This window comes from Bufo bufo, chromosome 11, assembly GCF_905171765.1.
Source record: "Bufo bufo chromosome 11, aBufBuf1.1, whole genome shotgun sequence".
Taxonomy (NCBI): domain Eukaryota; kingdom Metazoa; phylum Chordata; class Amphibia; order Anura; family Bufonidae; genus Bufo; species Bufo bufo.
This window is the reverse complement of record NC_053399.1, coordinates 19782521-19803728: the sequence shown is the minus strand read 5'-3', so window position 1 is coordinate 19803728 and position 21208 is coordinate 19782521. Positions and strand designations below refer to the sequence as shown.

Genomic DNA, 21208 nt, shown 5'->3' with positions numbered 1-21208 from the left:
GTGCCAGCAATGTGTGGAACGCACATTGCTGCTGTCCGTGTTTTGCAGATCCGTAAAACACACACGGATGTGTGAATGGACCCTAAGGCCTCTTGCACACGACCGTATGTATTTTGCGGTCCGAAAAAAACACGGATGACATCTGTGTGCATTCCCTATTTTGCAGAACGGAACAGCCGGCCCCTAATAGAACAGTCCTATCCTTGTCCATTATGCGGACAATAATAGGACATGCTCTATTTTTTACGGAAACTGAATGCACATGGAGTACCTTCCGTTTTTTTTGCGGACCCATTTAAATGATGATTCCGTATACGGTCCACAAAAAAAAAACCAGAACGTACACGGAATGAAAATACGTTCATGTGCAAGAGGCCTTATCCAATACATTCCAGAACTGTAAGGGTTACAAAGCATCATAAATCAATATAATGCTATGTGACCCCGGCAGTGCTGGGAGTTCAGGCTGCGAGACACTCGCTCGTTTATAAAAGGGGCCTTAGGAAGTGCACGGCATAATGCTGTGTGCCTCTGCCTGACCTTTCTGTAACGGAATCATACCGACATAAAGCAGTCAGTATGATTCTGTTACAGAAAGGTCATGCAGAGGCACACAGCATTAGCAATCATGATAATACCGTGCGCTTCCTAAGTCCAGAACGCAAGATCCCTGTCTCACGTGATCTCCTCAAGGAACACGTTCTTGTGAAAGAGCCCTTAGGGCAATCTGTTGCTTTGTATGCACTTATGGGGGAAATTTATCACCCCCTCTACACCTGAAAACTGACGCAAATAGGTCACAGTGTAGCGGACACTGTAGTTGTGCAAAATTTGGGGGTCTTAGACACCACTTGCCACTTTTTATAGTTAGTGGTGAGGAGCCGGCGTAGGCGATCTGTCACATGTATTATAATCTACACCAGGAAACTGACAAACCATAGCAGAAATCTACGCGCTGCTAATCGTAGCTCGCTGCTTTGGCGCACAGACCTGCACCTCATAATAATTGTGGTACATCTAATGAAGGGACAGATTCAAAGTGCCATGTAATTTGCCGGTCTTGATAAATCTACCTGTTTGTTCTAATATGCAAATGAGCTGTTTGGTGCACTGAGGGCAGGACCTAGCTTCTTGGTGCACTGAAGTGTCAAACCCCCCTCAGAGCCACACCTTTCCCATGTTGATTGACAGGGCCAGCTGATTGAATACCAAAAAATACCAAAAAAAACTGAATGTACTCCGTTTCCATATTTCCGTTCTGTTGAAAGATAGAACATGTCCTATTATTGCCCACAAATCACGTTCCGTGGCTCCATTCAAGTCAATAGGTCCGCAAAAAAAAAAAACAGAACACATACGGAAATGCATCCGTTCCGTTTTTGCGGAACCATCTATTGAAAATTTTATGCCCAGCCCAATTTTTTCTATCTAATTACTGTATATGCCATACAGAAAAACAGAAACAAAAAAATGGACTGCAAAACACTGAAAAAGTCATAGTCGTGTGAAAGAGGCCTTACCCTAATGCATTCTGAATGGAGAGTAATCCGTTCAGGATGTCTTTAAGTTCAATCTTTTTGACTTTTTAGGATGGAGATAATGCTGCGGTTTTATCTCCGTCCAAAATTCCAGAACACTTGCCGGAATTTTTTCCCATTGAAATGCATTAATGCTGGATCCGGCAAAACTGATCCGGCATTGTGGTCTGTGCATGCTCAGACCAACAAAAAATTTGAAAAAAAAATAAATGCCGGATCCGTTTTTCCGGATGATGACGGATCCGGCATTTCAATGCATTTGTCATACGGATCAGGATTCTGATCCGTCTGACAAATACCAGTTTGCGTCCGTATTGCCGGACCCGGTGGGCAATTCTGGCGAGAGTGTGAAAGTACCCTTAGTCAGTAGGCATTTATAATATGGATTCAATAAATACGGTAGTAAGCAGCACATGGAATTTAAAAAGGTGTTTGTTGGTCTTATGGACCATTTGTAAATAATTCAAAGTGAGAGGTGCCTTGACATGTGCTAGGGGGTCCGCATTTGTTGGAATTATGCACATACTGAGGCCCGGCCACAGCGGGTCTGCAATATAAGGGCACCAGGCGTGTGCACACCGTATCACGGATCCATTGACTTGAATAGGTCTGCAATCCTGAAGTTTTTTTTTTTTTTTGACAGCTGAATTTGGTACGGATTTTATGCTCAACTTTACCTCCAAATGTCTTTAAGGGGAAGCGGCGCCAAGGAAGGACATCCTTTTTTGTGTAATCACATAAATGCCAGAGCATCAAACAGTGTGAGGTCGTTTCCCCGCAGACATCTGTTTCTTCCCATGGAATTTGTGACAATCAGTGGTCAAGACTATATGAAGGGCCTCTTAACAGGTAAGTTCACAGTAGCAAAGGCACTGCTGACATGGGTAAAAATAACAGACTCAGGCCTCATGCACATGACAGTTTCTTTTTTTTTTTGTGGTCCGCAAAAACCGAAGCCGCCCATTTGCCTTCTGCAATTCACAGAACGGAACGGAACTGGCGGCCCATTATAGACATGCCTATTCTTGTCTGCAGTGGACCAGAGCAACGGATGCAGACAGCACACAGAGCTGTCCGCATCTTTTGCGGCCCCATTGAAGTGAATGGGTCTGCACCCGAGCTGCAGAAATGGCGGCTCAGATGCAGACCCAAACAACGGCCATGTGCATGAGGCCTTATTATTGTAGTGTAAATGGGGGGTGGCTTAAAGACAGATGTACCTGCAAGACTGTGGAGTCAAACAATGCCCATTATCAAGCTGTAACCTGCAGGATTTCATGATAGAACCACAGATGCAATTTTCCATTAGACCAGCTGCGCCGTGGGCCCTGTGTGCGCGCTCACCCTTCGGTCACCTCCAGGCATTACAGAATACAGTTTTCCATGTGCAAAAACCACAGCATATTACAGTACCAGCAAGATGAAAGACTACAAAAATCTCATGTAGCCGTTTCCGTGCGAAAATAGGACCTGCACTGCCGGATTTCCAAATCCACATCAGTCAATTATGTTTGCGGTTTCAGCTGTGGATTTCACCACCTTTCCAATGGAAGGGTAAAAATCTGCGGCAAAACCACATCTAATTCGCACCAAATTCCGCAATTAAAACATGTTGGTGGATTTTGATGCGGATATGCTCCAGAAACGCACGGAAATTTGTGCAGCTCTTTTGCGCTTTCATCTGCACTTGTGAGCAGGTGGCCTTAGGATACACATGTGCGGGTGAAAAATGCAAGAGGATCAGCAGGGATTTCTGCACCTAAACTGCAATTTCTAACACCAGTTTTGCCACTGATCCGACTCCATTTGAAAAGGGTACAATCCACAAACCATATGCTGCACATTTGGAAAGCTGCATGGCAGGTCAATCTCCGCACAGAAAAAAGGTGTACATGAGAATGGTCTATTCTCCTACAATATTCTGGTACTGTATTATTCACATTTGTGATTTTGAGCCCAAACCAGGTGCATCGCTGAACACAGAACAGGTGCAGATCCTTCCCTTATACATATGTCTGGAGGTTCCAATCCTGGTTTTGGCTCACAAATCACTGACCAAACCCTGACGTGCGAATAAGGCCTTAAAGTCTGATAGTCGACAGTGCAAACATGTGGGGGTGAGACAGGGATAAAAGTTTCCATATCGCATGTGGCGGTTGTGAAGGGTTACGTTTTACATTCACCTTCACCCCTCTAATCCCCAATTAAGTGAGGATACAGATGGACAGCATGAATCCCACCATGTGTCAGGACTTAAAGACCACTCGTACTCCGATGCATGTTATAGCAGCACTCTTTATTACACATTATTTCTCCAGATCAGACATGGTGATGATCTGCTTTGTAGTTTCTCGTGTGCAGGGTTTCCTCACGAGTTCATTTCTCTTACACCTAAAAAAAATTAAAAAAAATAAAAATATATAAAATATTTTCAACGAGACCAGCATTTCTTTCCTACAGAATGAAGGTAGCGGATGTGTCAGCCGTGTGGTCCCGATCACAACCGCTGTACACTGCCTAGGACTGGCTTCATACACACATTTAAAGAGATTTCAGTTTCAAGAGGAACCTGAACATCGGGGTTCTTCCTGCAATAAGCAGCCCATCATTATTCACCCGGCAGATTAATGCACCCATATTATGGTCACGGTCCAAGTCTGCAGTTTAGAGGGAAACGCTGGAGATCTCACCGTGTCTGGTATTGCTGATCAGCCCCATACACTTGAAGATGAGCCTTCATGTTTTGCGAATCTCGCAACTCCTTTAAGATCTCCAGTTTCCCCTGAGAGCTGCACAATATACCAGCGCTATAAGCAAATAAATAACCGTTACGGTTCTCAATGCTTGGTGATGCTCAGACATCAATTAAAGGGGTTCTGCACTTTCATTTAACTGATGATCCATTCTCTGGATAGATCATCAGCTTCTGATCGGTGGGGGTCCGACACCCGCTCCAGCAGCACCGCGGCCTTCTCACTGTTTACCGCCGTCACTACTAGTATCAACTAGCGTGGACGGGGCTAAGCTCTGTTCACTTGAATGGAGCTTAGCCCCGCCCACGCTAGTTGATACTAGTCGTGACGTTAGTGGGACGGCGGTAAACAGTGAGAAGGCCGCGGCACTGCTGGAGTGCCGCTGCCTTCTTAAACAGCTGATCGGCGGGGGTTCCGGGTGTCGGACCCCCGCCGATCATCTATCCAGAGGATAGATCAGTTAAATGAAAGTGCAGAACCTCAATGACACTGGCTGCTGAGAGTTAAACATTATGCACCGCCTAGGGCTGGTTTCTCTGGTGTAATACCTGCACACACCTGTATTACTGTAGAAAATCCCAGCTACACAGCAGATGAACTAAAGCATCACTGGGAACTGCACCCATATTGTGTCTGAATAGAAACCTTACCTGGACACCAGCTGTGCTCGCTGAACAATCCAGAGTTTAGACCAGCACTCCAACTTCAGCCATCATTCTGTGATCCGGGACACGTGGGGGGGTAACAGAGCTCCCAATACTTCCAGGTGATGCCCCTCACCCATTGCATGTACAACTTAAAGAAACAGACCTGAAAAATGGATGAGTTTAGCATTTATCTAGCATCACATCCTGTAGTATACTCCAGAGCTGCACTCACTATTCTGCTGGATGAGTCACTGTGTACATACATTACTTATCCTGTACTGATCCTGAGTTACATCCTGTATTATACTCCAGAGCTGCACTCACTATTCTGCAGGCTTCAGAGCTGAAATCTCCTGGTATTCCCCATTCATAGAGTTACTCTAATTATCCACAGTCTGGAAAGTGTTATTTTGTACACCTTACTGTGCAGTCTAACCGCTCCCCATATGCGGATGTCTGTCCATGAGCTTGCTGACAGTGTACCGATACTCCTGAATATATGTTACAGTCCGGTCACCGGGCCCACGATCATAACCATTACTGAGATGTAAGACAGGAGACGTCTGCTCCATGCTCATGAGGCACTGGCAAAAAACATTAGTCCTCCATCTTTTACTCTACCTCCAGTTCTTACGCACCTGCAAACCAAGTACCGCAGGCACGCCTTTGTGGGAGGGGTCAACAAGATACCGCAAGAGGCACCCCAAGACTTTAAAGGGGCTGTTTCATCACTAGGATAGGCCAAAGTTTGGTAGGTGCAGGTCCCACCACCGAGATCTGTTCCCATTTCCAGAACGGGCTCTCACAAGTGAAGTAGAGCGCACTGCACATGGCCGGAGATCTCTCCATAAATTTCAATTTGAGTCATGAAAATATCTGTGCAAGTGCGCTCGACTTTTCTGCAGTCCTATAGAAATGCATAGCGCACCGCAGCCACCTTAATGAGAACGCTGAAGACAGCAGTCCCATAGAAATGGATAGAGGGTGGCTGCGCATGCGTGGCTGCTCTCTGCTCATTTCGGGGGGCTCCCAGACGTGGGACCCGCACTTATCTGACAGTGGAGGCGATCTGTGCCAGTGTTTCAGACGAGACGACCCCTTTACAATGCAGTCCGCTAGGGGCGGAGCTGAAGTGAGACTGGCGCTTTGCTCACAGGTCCCATTAGGCTGCAGTCCTGTGCTGGGATAACGTAGGGGCCACCATTACCTGTTGTGAAGGTCTTCTGCCCCTTTAACACTGGCGACAGCTTCCATTTTGATCACGGAGACCTGAATCAAACAGAAGAAACAGTAAAGATGACTCAATAGGCGACCACAGACGATGCTATGACCACGACATGATAGACCGGTGAGAGGAGGCTCCGCGGTGGAGGTCCCCTTTAACACTGTGTAGGAGGAGGGCCGCTGCGCACATCTCATGGGGGAGACGCCCGCGGCTGAGGACCCCACTCCGGTATTCTCTGCCTCCGGTTCTTACGTGCTGGCTCACAGCAGGCTGCAAGCACGCCTTTGTGGGAGGACTACCACCACCTACCCCATAATACAGAAACATAGTGGTGGGGGACCTGAGACGCTCATCCAGCCCCCTGCCCACTAACCACAGAGCCGCACTCACCCACAGCTCGCAGATGGCAATGGATTCTTTCACACCTTTTCACAGTCCACCAGCAATGGGAAAGAGACCGGTACTCACGTCACTTCCTGTTTTATACTCGGCCACATCCGGTAGATGCGTTGAAAAGCTTAGCTCTGAAGTGTCTCCAGCTGTCCGCCTGCTCTGCAGACAACCCTGGTCTTCGGCAACATGGCCGCTGCAACACAACACACTGTATGACGGGACAGAGCGGCCTCTAGCGGCGGTCAGCTGACAGCGCCTCTGGAATTGATCACGTGACCCTATCTGCCTGACTACAGGCCTGTTGTCGTTGATTTTCCTATATAGTTGGGGTTAATCTTTGCCTAGGAGACTTCCCCCCCCCCCCCCCCCCCCCCCCAAATGACCCTTAGAACCCATGACCAGCACCCCAACAAACTTCACCCTAAACCTAGCACACACAGCCCCCCAAAACCTCACTGCCTCAGCCTTAGGGCTCATGCACACGGCCATGGCTTAGCAAAACACGGATACCGGCTGTGTGCATTCCGTATTTTGCAGAACGTCTGGCCCCTAATAGACTAGTCCCATACTTATCCATAATGCGGACAATAATAGGACATGTTCTATTTTTTTGCAGAACAGCCATCTGGACATGGAATGCACAGGGAGCCATTTCTGTTTTTTTGTGGCCCCATAGAAGTGAATGGTTCCACATACGGGTCGCAAAAAAACAAAAAATAAACGGAATGGACACGAGAAAAAAAAAATACGTTTGTGTGCATGAGACCTTAGGTGACCTACACCACCCAAAGGCCCATACACTCTAGCGTCAGCCTGCTATTAGGGCCTCGCACTGTGCTTGTGGATGCCACAGCCCAGGGATCAGCAGCCTTCAGCTGCTGTGAAACTACAACTCCCAGCATGCACACTTGCCCAGCTCTTCTTGTAGGATACGCTGCAGGTGTCTCAACTATGATCCACCTCCTGTTTCATGAGGTTGCTGGTCCCCCATGATTTACACCGCAGCTCTGCTCCACTAGAGCGACACTATGCTCCGTGACTCCTGCCTTGTCTATTGGCGTATGAAGTGGCCTCACTACCTCCTCCTGTCTTATTAGGGGCTCATCCTGCTGCTTTGTCGTCCCCAGTGCTTTACACTGCAGCTCTACTTTAGATTGGCTGCTGTGTATAATCACAGGCTCAGCCGTCAGTACAGGGAGAGATGAATTCCGATCAAGGCTTGTTTCATATGTCGGTGAATCGCGGCTGCGAGCTATCATGTATTGGTTTTAACCCCTTCAGGACCTTGCGACTCAGTTTTTTTTTTTTATTCCCTGCCTTCCGGGAGCCATAACTTTATTTTTCCGTTCACAAAGCCATATGAGGACTTGTTTTTTTGCAGGACAAGTTGTACTTTCTAATGGTGCCATTTAATATTGAATACGATGTACTGGGAAGCTGGAAAAAATTCCAAATGGGATAGAATTAGGAAAAAAATAACTTTCAGCCACAGTTTTATGGGTTTTGTTTTTACGGTGTTCACTATGCAGAAACGGACCAGTTACCTTCATTCTCCCGGGCAGGACGATGACCCATTTATATTGTTTTTCTTGTGTTTAAATACTCAAAAAATTTATTTTTTCTTTTAATCACCATGTTCTTACCTCCATAACTTTTACAGTTATGTCTACAGAGCCGTGTGGGGCTCAAATGTTTAGACTGCTTCTACGCCACACTGCATTGAGATTTGCTATGCTCTTATGGAGCCCTGCCACCTGCAGGGCTCAATAGGAACTACAGCTATAAACACACTGGTTTCTCCAGGGCTTTCAGAGACAACCAACAGGGCAGCAGTTGAAGCCCTGGAAGCACATCTCTCCAAGGGAAAGTCGCAACTGACCACGGCATCTGAGGAGTTAAATGTTTGCGATCGGCATTATCGGCGATTGCAGACCTTATCCCCGGGTGTCTGCTGTTTTCGATAGCAGAAACTTGGCAGGTATTGTGTCCCTTTTAAAGACTAGACCGCCGCCACAAGGGAGGTTTTAAGAGGGTTAGGCTACTTTCACACTCGCGTTTGGTGCGGATCAGTCATGGATCTGCACAGACGGATCCGTTCAGATAATACAACCGTCTGCATCCGTTCAGAACGGATCCGTTTGTATTATCTGTAACATAGCCAAGACAAAAGTCAGCCTCCAGAGTGGAATGGAGACAGAACTGATGCATTCTGAGCGGATCCTTTTCCATTCAGAATGCTTTAGGGCAAAACTGATCCGTTTTGGGCCGCTTGTGAGAGCCCTGAACGGATCTCACAAACGGAAAGCGAAAACGCCAGCGAGTGTGAAAGTAGCCTTTTCCAATCCTATAACCCCCCCCCCCCCCCCCCACTGAATGTACTTACCTGGGTCCCCGCACCGCCGCTTCTCCCCATGCGTGGATTAAAACATCCGGTGTCAGGGGGAGCAGCCAATGGCAGGCGGGGACGAGCATCCTTAGCATCGCGGGTGACGCTAGGGAGGCTTGTCCCCATCTGCCATTGGCTGCCACCCCCCCTCCCCCCGACGTTTTCATCCGCGCACAGGGAGAAGCAGCAGCGGCGGTGCGGAGACCCAGGTAAGTATATTCATGGGAGGGGGGTAGCGGCTTAAGGGGGGACATTCTATAGGATTGGATAACCCCTTTAATGTGTGTACTCTCACATCAGACCGGGGAGACACCACAGAGGCACACCCTATTTTGTCTGCGATTACAGATCCCTTCTGCACATTATAGTCTATGGGTCAGTGAAAACCAACGTTTTTTGGTCCGTGATTTTCACGGATCGTTGCTAGACGATTTGTAAAATTAATTTTTAGCCTAGCAGAAACACAGAGGGCACCAAACGAACACACGGATTCTTCATGGACGTCATCACGGAGGAAGCACTGACCGCCTCGTCACCTCATCACGGACGTGCGAAAGAGGCCTAACACCGCTTCAGATCCGCCACTGTGTGTAAGCGCAGGTTCAGCGGCCGGTACACGGAGAAGGTTTCCAACTAGGTGAATCAGAAGAGAGAGAGTGTAAAAAAGGATTTTGGCGCACGCAGACTGAAAGGAGGAGGAGCCTGAATGAAGCACGGAGGCGCGGGGTTTTCTATACAAGCCATTTATTTCTGAAATGCCAATTATAATGTAGGATAAAGTCCGATGTTACATGCTTGTCAGTAACTGTAGAAAAATAGAACAAGTGAAAACCTTTGTACAACAGCAATGGTACTTGAAAGAGAGAAGAGGCGTTAGACAACGTATCATCATCACACGAGACACAAATTCAAGTCTGGAGGTACCTAAATAAAAATACTATTCTTTAAAAACCCCGCTATGTACAAGAGTCATAAACAAAGCCTACAAAGTACTGGTTATGCAGGTTGTACAAAACACTTGCATAGGACGTGGAGTCTGGAGTTCGCTGCGGTGGAGAGTTCCTCTTCTGAGCCTTTAGCGGTGAAGGCACTTGTACTTTTATTTTTCTTAATGAAGGAGATGTAAAAAAAAAAATTAAAAAAATACTGCCGACCACAGACATTCACAAGGGAAACGCACATCTATCCCCCACACAGCGTCCTTCATAGGGTCCCCAGAAAGGTGGCTGATAACAGAGAGTGTAGTCTGGGGCTACTGGGCTCCATGCATTCCCCCCCGCCGCCCCACAAAGCCTAAAATGAACAAACGTAGGCATAGCCGGCCCCTATATACGGGCACTCGTGTTACACACCCTATACAAGGAGAGGTGAACGCCGGGGTAATGACAAGACAGCGCCCTCTAACAGCCATGACCGTAGGCACAACTGCACCGACCATACAGCCAAAAGGTGCCAAGAAGGAGCACAGAAAGCAGCACCCCTTCCGCCTGTAAAGAGTCCTGGCTACAGGTCAGGAGGGTTCATCATAGAACATATGGGGCAAATCATTTTCAAGCTGCCCCCCCCCCCCCTCCATGGGTATTTTGTGAGGCTGAGGGGGTGTTCCCCTTTAAAGAGCTGGATATAAAGGGTTAAATTGTACAGTAACATGACCGGTTAAAAATCACAAACCATTAGCGCTTATCATCTGGTCATAAAAACTGCGGCATCAACAACAAAGAGTTCCGTGCTGCCTTCCCTTTAAAATCTCTATTTGTTGGGTTGAAGGTTAAAGGGGTTGTCCCATCTTGGACATGTCGCTAAGAGATAGACCCCCCTAATGTCTGATAGGAGCGGGTCCCACCTCTGGGGCGCCCGCACTGTGCATACGCTGACGCACTCCATTCATTTATTTCTGTGCCGAAAATAGCCGAGCTCTGGCTTGGCTATTTCTGTCAGCCCCATAGAAGCGAATGGAGCGGTGGCTGCGCTTGCGCAGTGCGCTTCCCATTCATTTCAGTGGGAGTTCTGAAAATAGCTGAGCGCGCTGCTAGTCTATTTTCGCCACTCCCATAGAAATGGATGGAGGGCGGCCGCGCATGCTCAGCGCGGGCTCCTTTCTAAGGATAGGTGCGGCTCCCACCACCAGACGTGGGTTATGCCCCCAATGTCTAAGATGAGACAACCCCTTTAAATCTTAGTTGCATAAAGGAAGAGTTCTGCAGCTTTCTAACAGAATATGAGGGAGATTTATCCATTTTGGCTCTCAAAAATAACGTGAATATGGGTGGGGCACCCACTTTATTCACCCCCACGGGACGTTTCAGCCCAGCACAATGAGGCCTCGGTCACGCAAAAGCTGTGCTGCATAGTCTCGTGGGGGTGAATAAAGCGGGTGCACCATCCATTTTTACTTTATTTTTGTGTTTTTTCGGATTATCCATTCGACCTACATCCTGCGGTCTTGGAGGGATTGCACCCAACATCCATTTCTTGGACAGTGCTGCTGTATTTTCTAACTTTTCGAGCAAAATAATTGAGGCGTAGCGCAGATTTGCTGCGTTTTGACGCCAGTCTGTGGGGAAACAGTCAAGCAAGCGCGCTCAGATGTCTCCTCATCCTCCGGGAAGTGGCCCGCCAAAAACATGCGCAAAATCCACATCCGTTCACTGGAATGTTCTTGCTATTTGTGTGCAACAAAAACCGCATCAACTTTTTACTGGAATCAATAGGGAAAGCGGGGGGGATAAAGCAATGATTAAATCAGTCGCGGTTTTACGTGGCGGAATGAAAATCCGTCCTAGAGTCCATCGACAAGCATGCGCTTCAATTACAATACACTTCACACGCCATACCACGTGCATTATGTTACAATCTATCGCGGGGGAGGGGTATAAGATAGAAAAAAGGAAATAATGTACAGAATAATTTAAAATGTATTTTTTTTTTATCCCCCTCCCCCGCCGCGTTTCCACGGCGAGCAGAGAAATTTACACCGTCACATCTCTAAACAGGCACAATCTTATCACAATCTAAAAAAATTTAACAACAGTCTGAAACGGTCTACGATTGTCGGAAAGGACCTGATTGTCACGGGGAGTTCCATACTGCCCCCTCCTGGAGGGAAGTGACAATGCAAAAAAAAATATAACTGGTCAGGACATTTTTTTTTTTTTTTTTTTTTAAAGGGACGGGTACAAAATCTTCTGTAAAGGTCACCATTCACGTACAGCACCAGGTCACATGACAATTACAACGACGCACGCGACAAACGGATCTATACGTGGGAGATCAAGCAGCCCTTGCCGACACACAACATACTACAAAATAGTTCATTTAGTATCGAAAACGATCGGGGACAGTTGCCGGTGTATACCTGGAGCTGCCATTTTGTTGGAATCCAATCAAAATCAAGGTCAGCCGATGATATACAGAGACTTACAGACCCTTCATTTAGGGGGTCTTGCAGGATGACTGACAGCCCACCCTTTTCACACGGAGACAGTGAAGACACACAGGAGCCCTTTAAAACTCCCTCCCAAGCAGCAGGGATAGTAAAGGCAATGCAGGAATGTTAGCACCTCGGATGGAAAGGGTCGGATCTGGTTGTGACAATGAAATGGGGGAGGGGAGAAATCGGCCATAACAAGAGGAAAGCCGCACAAAGGGGCATATTTCTGGCGTGAAATATCTGGGCACAGGACTCATTCACACACAGCAGTAGCCGCGTCCCCTTTTTCATTCCAGGTCGGGGCAGTATACACGCTACTCACCCCCGCAAATCACATCATCAAGAGGTGCAGACGTATAGAAGCCTATTGGAACAGCAGCGATAAGGCGGCAGAGAGACGTGCCACCGCCATGCTGCAAGAAATTTAAAAAAACAGGACCAAATAAAAAATTTAGGGTAAAGCAAAAATAAATTTAAAAAAAGTCTGGGCTCATATGGAGATTTTTTTTTGGTACAATTTCAGCCCAACTGTGTGTGAATGAGGCCTAATTGTGCTTAGGTTAGCTTAGGACACGGCCATCGCCTTCCGGTCTAGCAGAGCTGTGCAAGCAGTTTGCTCTCCATTTAAAGGGAACCTGTCACTGGGATTTTGGGTATAGAGCTGAGGACATGGGTTGCTAGATGGCCGCTAGCACATCGGCAATATCCAGTCCCCATAGCTCTATGTGCTTTTATTGTGAAAAAAACCCCCGATTTGTTTGATACATATGCAAATGAACCTGAGATGAGTTCTGTACATGAGATGAGTCGGGGACAGGTCACATCTCAGGTTAATTTGCATATGTATCAAATATTTTTTTTTTTCACAATAAAAGCACACAGAGCTATGGGGACTGGGTATTGCGGACGTGCTAGCGGCCATCTAGCAACCCATGGCCTCAGCTCTATACCCAAAATCCAGGTGACAGGTTCCCTTTAAGCAGCATGCAAGAAAAGATGGAGGCTTTAGGAAGGGGCTGCATCATTGGCAATAACCAGGCGGTTGCTGCATCCAATTTCGTCCTCTGCAAAAAGTCAACCCAAGACCATGCACGTGCTGCTCTAGAACAGGCTGGGGGCCCACAGATACCTCTCCATGATAAGGTCCTATATGACCATCGCCACGAGGCGGAACCAAAGCGTCTACTTATAGGTGGCCGTACAGTGGGACTAATAGATGTGAAAGCAGAGAACAAGCCAAACTTATATACACACGCACACACACACAAGCCATCAGTCCGGGAGGAGACGTAACAAACCAGTTCATCGTGAAGCCTTGAGGCGTGGCCCCCGGCTGTAAACATGTCACAGTGGCACAAGTAGTGGTACTGAAGCCAAGACGACACCGAGGTATGTATATCGTGATCTGTACTGCGTGCGTTCACAGAAGTGGGGTATGACGGAGCACATGGCGGTATGGATCTAGTCGGGAGCGGACTGCAGCCCCACACACGGGCAGAGGCTGCGGCCTTCCCCAAACTTATTGCTACTGGACACAGGAGGCTACAGAGGGGAATCGCCCCCTCCCCACAGCTTGCACTTGGGCTAAACAGAAGGTTACAGAATACAGAATGTGGCTCTAAGAGGTGCCCTTTAAGCTCAGAGGAGGTAGGTGACGCGGCTGCAAATATCTCACGGACTGCGATGTAATGACAGATCTGTGGCTAAACAGATTTCACTCCATAGTGAAGATGCAGAATTTCAACATGCCTGATCCCTTGCTCTCAAGGCATATAAGCCACAGACAGGGGTGTCCAACAGCGACTTAGTCCATTCAGAACACATGCATGTGCGGCCGAACCGAGCATGCAAGTGTAAATGGAGAGGGGAATTGGCCAACAGCTACTGAAGGTGTTTAGCCATCTTAAATCCACAGGGAGCTCCACAGTCAAGTCCCATTATTCTGACCGTTTCCTACTTTTGATGTGGGCAGTTTGTAGCTCATGAAAAGTCACCTGTGCTGAGCTGGCTCGGTGGGTATATAAGGTGTGCTGAGCTGGATCGGTGGGTATACAAGGTGTGCTGAGCTGGATCGTTGGGTATACAAGGTGTGCTGAGCTGGCTCGGTGGGTATACAAGGTGTGCCGAGATGGCTCAATGGGTATATAAAGGTGTGCCGAGCTGGCTCGTGGGTATATAAAGGTGTGCTGAGCTGGATCGGTGGGTATATAAGGTGTGCTGAGCTGGATCGTTGGGTGTATAAGGTGTGCTGAGCTGGATCGGTGGGTATACAAGGTGTGCTGAGCTGGATCGGTGGGTATACAAGGTGTGCTGAGCTGGATCGTTGGGTGTATAAGGTGTGCTGAGCTGGCTCGTGGGTATATAAAGGTGTGCTGAGCTGGATCGGTGGGTATATAAGGTGTGCTGAGCTGGATCGGTGGGTATACAAGGTGTGCTGAGCTGGATCGGTGGGTATACAAGGTGTGCTGAGCTGGATCGGTGGGTATACAAGGTGTGCTGAGCTGGATCGGTGGGTATACAAGGTGTGCTGAGCTGGATCGGTGGGTATACAAGGTGTGCTGAGCTGGATCGGTGGGTGTATAAGGTGTGCTGAGCTGGATCGTTGGGTGTATAAGGTGTGGTGAAGCTGGATCGTTGGGTGTATAAGGTGTGCTGAGCTGGCTTGGTGGGTGTGTGATCGGCTGTCTGCACACACATCTCTCTTTGTGTCATGGGTAAAAGGAGGATTTATCAGAGTAGCAGAAATAGATGATTATTGGCTTTCGGGCCCCGGGTGTCGGTATTTCTGAACCTGCGCAGTGTGAACTGTTCTCTGCTGCTGTAGTGAAAGTGTATGGTGAGCGGACAAAGGGCAGCATTGTGAATAGGCGACGTGGAAACTGCGGAGCACCACGCGTCATCGATGTGAGAGGGGAACGTCCACTACGAAGATGCAATTTTCCCAGCAGTATCAGAATCGGACCTCCGCTGATTGGTAAAGGGTTGTCTTCTCTGATGAATTACATTTTATGCTTCATGGACCGGATGGAGGTTGAAGGTCAGGAGAGAAACATCAGAGAGGGAGCACCCTGTAGCCATTGCTGGAAGAACACAAGCCGGTGGGGGCAGCATTATGGTCTGGGGGAGGTTTTCGTGGCATTCTCTGGGGCACTCATCCATGTGGAAGGAACGCTAACTGATTTGGGTATGAACCCATCCCTGCAGATCATGTACACCTCTACATGCTGATGGGATCTTCCAGCAAGACAATGCAATATGTCAGACGCCTAGAAATGTCTGACATTGGTTGGAAGACCATGACCAAGACTTCCAAGTACTACCCTGGCCTCCTAATTCCCCAGAACTGAACACAATTGACCGTCTGTGGGACCACCCCGATGGTCGTGTTCGCTCTATGGATCCTCCCCCATGCCCCCTCCAGCAGCTGTGGGTGCACTGCAGTCAGCTTTAATTTATGGAGTCACTCCGGACCCCTTAGCTGCTGTCCGTGCTGCACACGGGGGTTACTCTGGATATTAGCTGGTGCTCAGAATAATGGGACTGGACTGTGTATTTAAAGGTTATCTCACTTTAGATGGTTCCATTTCATTGGGAGGTTCCCCAGTGACCAGTCAGTTGCATGTGGAGGGATGAGACCCCTTTCCCCCTATAAAATGTATTTTAGTTACTGGGACTTAACTGTAAGCAATAGCAGGAGCATTTACTGAAAGGACGTCCATGTAATGTACAGACACAGCGGTAATATTGGTAATAATAGATTGTTCTGGAGACATCCAGTACAATAAATGTGCTTCTAAATATCCCTGTGTGAACCTGGGCCTCTTGGAAATCCAGCGAAGAGACGCTGGTTATCGGGACAAACGAAACCTCCTCGCAGTTCTGAAAATTTAGACTGAGGGGGGGGGGCATGTGCCTATTCCTATAGTGTGCAAGCACCACCACGGCTGCTGGATTGCAGGGTGGTCGTAACTTCTGGAAACAAGCAGTGTATAATGTTATGGGATACAGACTGCCACCCCCGCAAATCAGACACTTATCTCCTATTCTATGGATAGGGAATAAGTTGTAGTAATGGGACAACCCCTTTAAGACTCCGGAACATTTTTATTTTGTTCTGCATTCAGAGGATGAATGCCCTTACAGGTCTAGGACTTATCACAGCTGAGTGTTTGCCACAATAGTATCCAGTCTATATTGGACGACCCCCATACAGCACCAGCGCTTGGACGATCAGGTCTACCTGCACTACCTTTGCAGAAGGCAACCTGCCCAATCTCACCAGCCGTCACAAATAAGCCAACCCAGACACACAGTTTGACCCGCTGCTCGCACACTCTACCTGAACCAAAGGCAAGTCTGTGCAAAGAACGATCGGAATTGTACCGCCTGTCACTGGTTCATACATACCATGTGTAACAAACCGACAGCTCTCTGCTAGAAACCCCACCCCCGAGGAGCCACCTTACATAAGCCTGCGACAAGGTAAATCACTAAACCCTTTACAAATTTCAGAATGTCCGTCCGTGGAAGCAAAAAGCATGGCTGAACCTTGTAGGAAAGCCAATGACCAAAGATGATTCAGCTATAGAACGGTGACCACCGACATGGCCCTGCTATGTAATAAATCCATCCATCAAGTTTCAGCAAAAAATGAATAAAAAGTAAAATGTAAAGCCAATATTGTAAATTGCACAATATCTATGGCCTCTGCAATCACATGCCTTTACAGTGACTAAAACCTACATCCTATTGGTTAGGATGACGTGCCGTACAAATGTAGCAGAGCTGAAATTGTCATTTAAAGTTGGGATTTTGAAGCTGCATTGTTAACGCATTGAGGTAACTATCAGAGTCTATGGCGTTGTACTCTTTGGACAACTCCCTTTCGGGGACACTTACGTCAGATAGTGGGCTGCAAAAAGGGGTGCTCCAACCCCTTTCATATAATTTAGTACGTTATCACGTAAAACGGCCCAAATTAAATCGCAAGGTCATGAACAGTTCACCACGTGCAAAATTCCCAATATCACAGAGAATCAAACAACAACTTCAGCTCCGCTATTCCGCCAGGTTATTAAATGTATCACAGTAGGATTTACTTTCTGCATAAAGGTTCCCCGTGTGTGAGGACACAGGATGCGAGCATGAGGGGGTGGCGTCACCATGGGTCAGGACGGAATTCAGACGCCAAAGAGATCAGGAAGACGTCAGAACGTGATGTAACCTCGGTGCGAGGACAGAGAATCCGATGTGTGCTTCTTTGGATCATTTCAGGATTACAAAATTAACACTTTTTTTTTTTGTCCCGTTAGAAAATTGAAACCCATGAGGTCAACGCAAACCAAAAAAATAAAAAATATTACAAATACGCTGTTCCCATAGGTAACCAACATGCTGCAAATCATAAGAGGCAAACGTTTCAGGTGCAAAATTAGACTGCAAATAAAATGTTAGGAAAATCAAGGTGCCAGCTAAAGAATCAAAAAAATTCAAACATCCATTATGTATAAAGAAGCCACCATGGCGGATACGGGAAGCATGCTGCCGCTGTGACGCATGACAGAAAATAATGCAGGCTGGGTTATGGTTCCGGTAAAGCATAGATTGACACCGCTCAGAATAAATCCGTGTTAGGTGTACTCCACAAGTTTTAGGCACAGAGATTATGTCGAGAGGTTATTTCATATATTTTTTGTTTTTCTCATAGAGCGGATTTCTTGTAGAGAAAGTCAGGCTTATTAGGAGATCGTCGCTCCCTGCCCACGGCATCTTCGCGCTCCAGGTCGGCGTTCCTCTGGTCGCTGTCTGGTATCCTCCTAAACACCCGCTCGTCCTGCCGGTCGGAGCTGTAGGCAGAGTGCGAGGGTCTGCTAGAGGTCAGGCCGTAGGTCAAGTCGGATTCCATTTTCGTACGTCCCCTGCCATGGTGAGAGCCGTGGCTGGTGCCCTCTTGGGCAGCGAGGGCGAGGTCGAGTCTTTGAGGAGGCTGTTCTAAGACATCGAGGTGTAATGGTTCATTCTTTTGCCTGTGCGGGTGACTGTCCAGGGAGAACAGGTAATCTCTCCTTGAGTCATCTGGCTTCTTCGGAGACATCTGGTTGGAGAGATAGGAGGGCTTTAACCCGCTTGGGGGTGGTTTGCTGTGACTGTACAAATCGGGGCCAAAATAAATGCCCTGCGAGGCCAAAGGGGAGTGTCTGCTGGGCACCGGCGTGGACGGGCGGCAGGCAGAGTTGGAAAAGTCATAAAACTCTGGGTACTCTGGTTGGCTTTCACGGGAATCCATTTTCTGTTCTATAGTTTGTTTCTTCCTTGAACTGTGCATATGTCGGCTGGGGATGCATGCATGGTGCGGGGGGTGAAGCGGCATCATGTCAGATACTTGCTGGCTCAGCTGCGTGTCGATGGATAGTTCCGGCAGTCTCCGGTCCTTCAGTGACATTGAGGAGACTCCCATTGCTATGTCCGGCATGAACTCATTTAGAACCGGTTCACCGCACTGGTAAAATAGAAGAAATACAAGTCAGGCTACAGGTAGACTATCACAAGGCCTATGCTGTCCTCCGCTCACGAAAGATAATGGGGATTATTAAATCAGAGGGTGAAGGCTGTAATATCTGTGACTGCCTTAGTCGCCACTGCCAAGGCTGTAACTTTGGAGCAATCTGCACAAAAGTCGCTTTTTGATAAAATTATAACTCCAAGGACAATAGCGGGAAATGGCCTAAAATAACACAGTTGCAGCATTACCTACCTAGTAGATTTGGTGCACCGTTCCGGTTCACCAAGGCTTTGTTTGCCTGGCTACAGCAAAGACGTCACATCAACACACGTGACTGTGCAACCAATTACTGACCTCTTCAGCGCTGGATGTACTAAGTAAGCAATGCTGCGTTTGTCATTTTTGACTATTTTCCAGCACTTTATTTTTTGCTGAAAATGGACACTCTTATTGGCATTGATCATGTAGGGAAAATCATTACAAGGCACTTACTAATGTATTGTGAGTCTCCATATTGTCTCCTTGGCTGGCTTGATTTATTTTTCCATCACATTAACACTGCTCATTTCCAAAAGTGACGACCACCCGCAATATACCAGCGGTGGTCGTGCTTGCCGACTATAGGAAAAAGCACTGGCCACAGTCCCGGCCACCAGGGAGGCTGGTGCCTATTCCTATAGTGTGCAAGCACCACCACTGCTGCTGGATTGCAGGGTGGTCGTAACTTCTGGAAACAAGCAGTGTATAATGTTATGGGAAAAATTAGTCAATCCAGCAAAGGAGGCAATATGGACAATCACAATACATTAGTAAGTGCCTTGTATTAATTTTCTCTACATGATAAATGCCATTTGCTGCAGTGAGACGACAACTTTAAAGGGGCTACACACTTACCTTCCGGCATTTTAAAATGCATTATAAAACACCAGTGTTCTTTTGTGATGTTATTTATTTAGTGTCATTTTGTACATGCACTTTCCTGGTGTTTTTTTTCAAGTTCTACAGAGATACTTATGGGGGAAAAAAACAAAAACATACCACACAAAAAAAACATAATTTACTCAAACACAAACACATTGGCCCTTATTTACCATGCCTTTACTCCCGAATTCTGGCTTCAAAAAGGCGGAAATGTTATGACTTTTTGCATTTTTGCACCACTCACTCCAGTTCAAATATGGGTGGAAATATCTGGTGTAACATCTGCTTGACCACTAACTAGAGAAAAAGGAGGGGGTTTCCAAAGTTTACCATGTCTCCTCCCTGCGCTACTCACAGTGCTCGACTATTTCAGTAATTCCAATGGGGTTTGACTAGTGTGGTAGTACTCATGCTCGACCACCGCTTCATTCAAACTCCTCAAAGTGGTTTTGCAGATACAGAGTAATGGGGGATTTTGCAATTGGTGGAGGTCCCAAGAGAAGGAAATGAGCAGACAAATGAAGGCCACTGCATAATCTCCAGATGACAAGCACTCACCGCTTGCTGTTCCGCTGCCAGGGCGGCTGCTGCAGCCGCTGCTACAGTCTGTCTTCCAAGGCCGGTATTGTTAGTGCAATCAGGGGGTACAGTTTTGACACCAGGAAGGTAGGAAGGCGGTGTAGCTTTAGGAATGGTTCTAGAGTGGAACACTGTATGGTTGCAGGGATAAGAGAAGGAGCGAGAGGGGTGTTGGCTAGGCACTCTGTGCTTCCAGCCCACCTTGAATTGATTGTGAATGGGTGTAGCTGGTGGGTGATAAGGGGGAGGTGGAGGGGGCAACGGAGGATGGAAGGCCACGTAAGAGTCTATGTCAGTAAACATGGTTTCCGTAGCAGGGGTGCTGTTAATCCTACATCTCCCAGGCTGGCGTAGGGTCAGAAGAGGGCTCTCATCACCAAACCTTTCATCTGGGAAGAATTTGTGAGGATTCTGCAAAGCAGAGGAAAAAAGAAAAACTGTCAGCGTATACCCAAATACAAGCAAACGTGAACACCAAAAAAAACTGTAGACCAAAAAAAATTTTAGTCTACAGTTTAAGGCCTCATGCACACGACTGTAGCAGGTCTGTGCCTATATTGTGGCCCGCAAAACAGCGGGTATGCAATATATGGGCACCAGCCATGTGCACATAGTTTCACAGATGTGGACCCATTCACTTGAATGCTTCTGCAATCCGGAAGATATGGTGTGGTGCAAAACGGAGGCACGGATCAGAAGCCCACGGAAGCACTATGGAGTGCTTCCGTGTGTTTTCTGTACGTGCCTCCGCACTGCATGCACTACTTTTTTTGTGGTGAGAACTGTTGGATGCAGATTGCAGACCCCATTCAAGCTACTTTTCTGACTCATTAT

At 47.5% G+C, this 21208-nt stretch overlaps 1 protein-coding gene and 1 long non-coding RNA gene across 2 annotated transcripts in view; both read right to left on the bottom strand.

The window, feature by feature from the left end:
- Positions 1 to 3815: 3815 nt before the first annotated feature.
- Positions 3816 to 6677, bottom strand: LOC120981902. Its single transcript, XR_005774810.1, has 4 exons — positions 6554 to 6677; positions 6146 to 6207; positions 4942 to 5101; positions 3816 to 3929 (listed from the first exon to the last, which is right to left on the bottom strand). It is a non-coding gene; the product is annotated as an uncharacterized LOC120981902 (long non-coding RNA).
- A 9630-nt stretch (positions 6678 to 16307) lies between these two features.
- Positions 16308 to 21208, bottom strand: part of BTBD7 (BTB domain containing 7) — a 30819-nt gene continuing 25918 nt past the window's right edge. The window contains exons 10-11 of the mRNA XM_040411144.1: positions 20354 to 20785; positions 16308 to 18871 (exon numbers count right to left, since the gene is read on the bottom strand). Of these exons, the coding sequence (XP_040267078.1) occupies positions 18074 to 18871; positions 20354 to 20785 (1230 nt within the window). The 3' untranslated portion in view covers positions 16308 to 18073. The remainder of the gene's footprint in view (positions 18872 to 20353; positions 20786 to 21208) is intronic.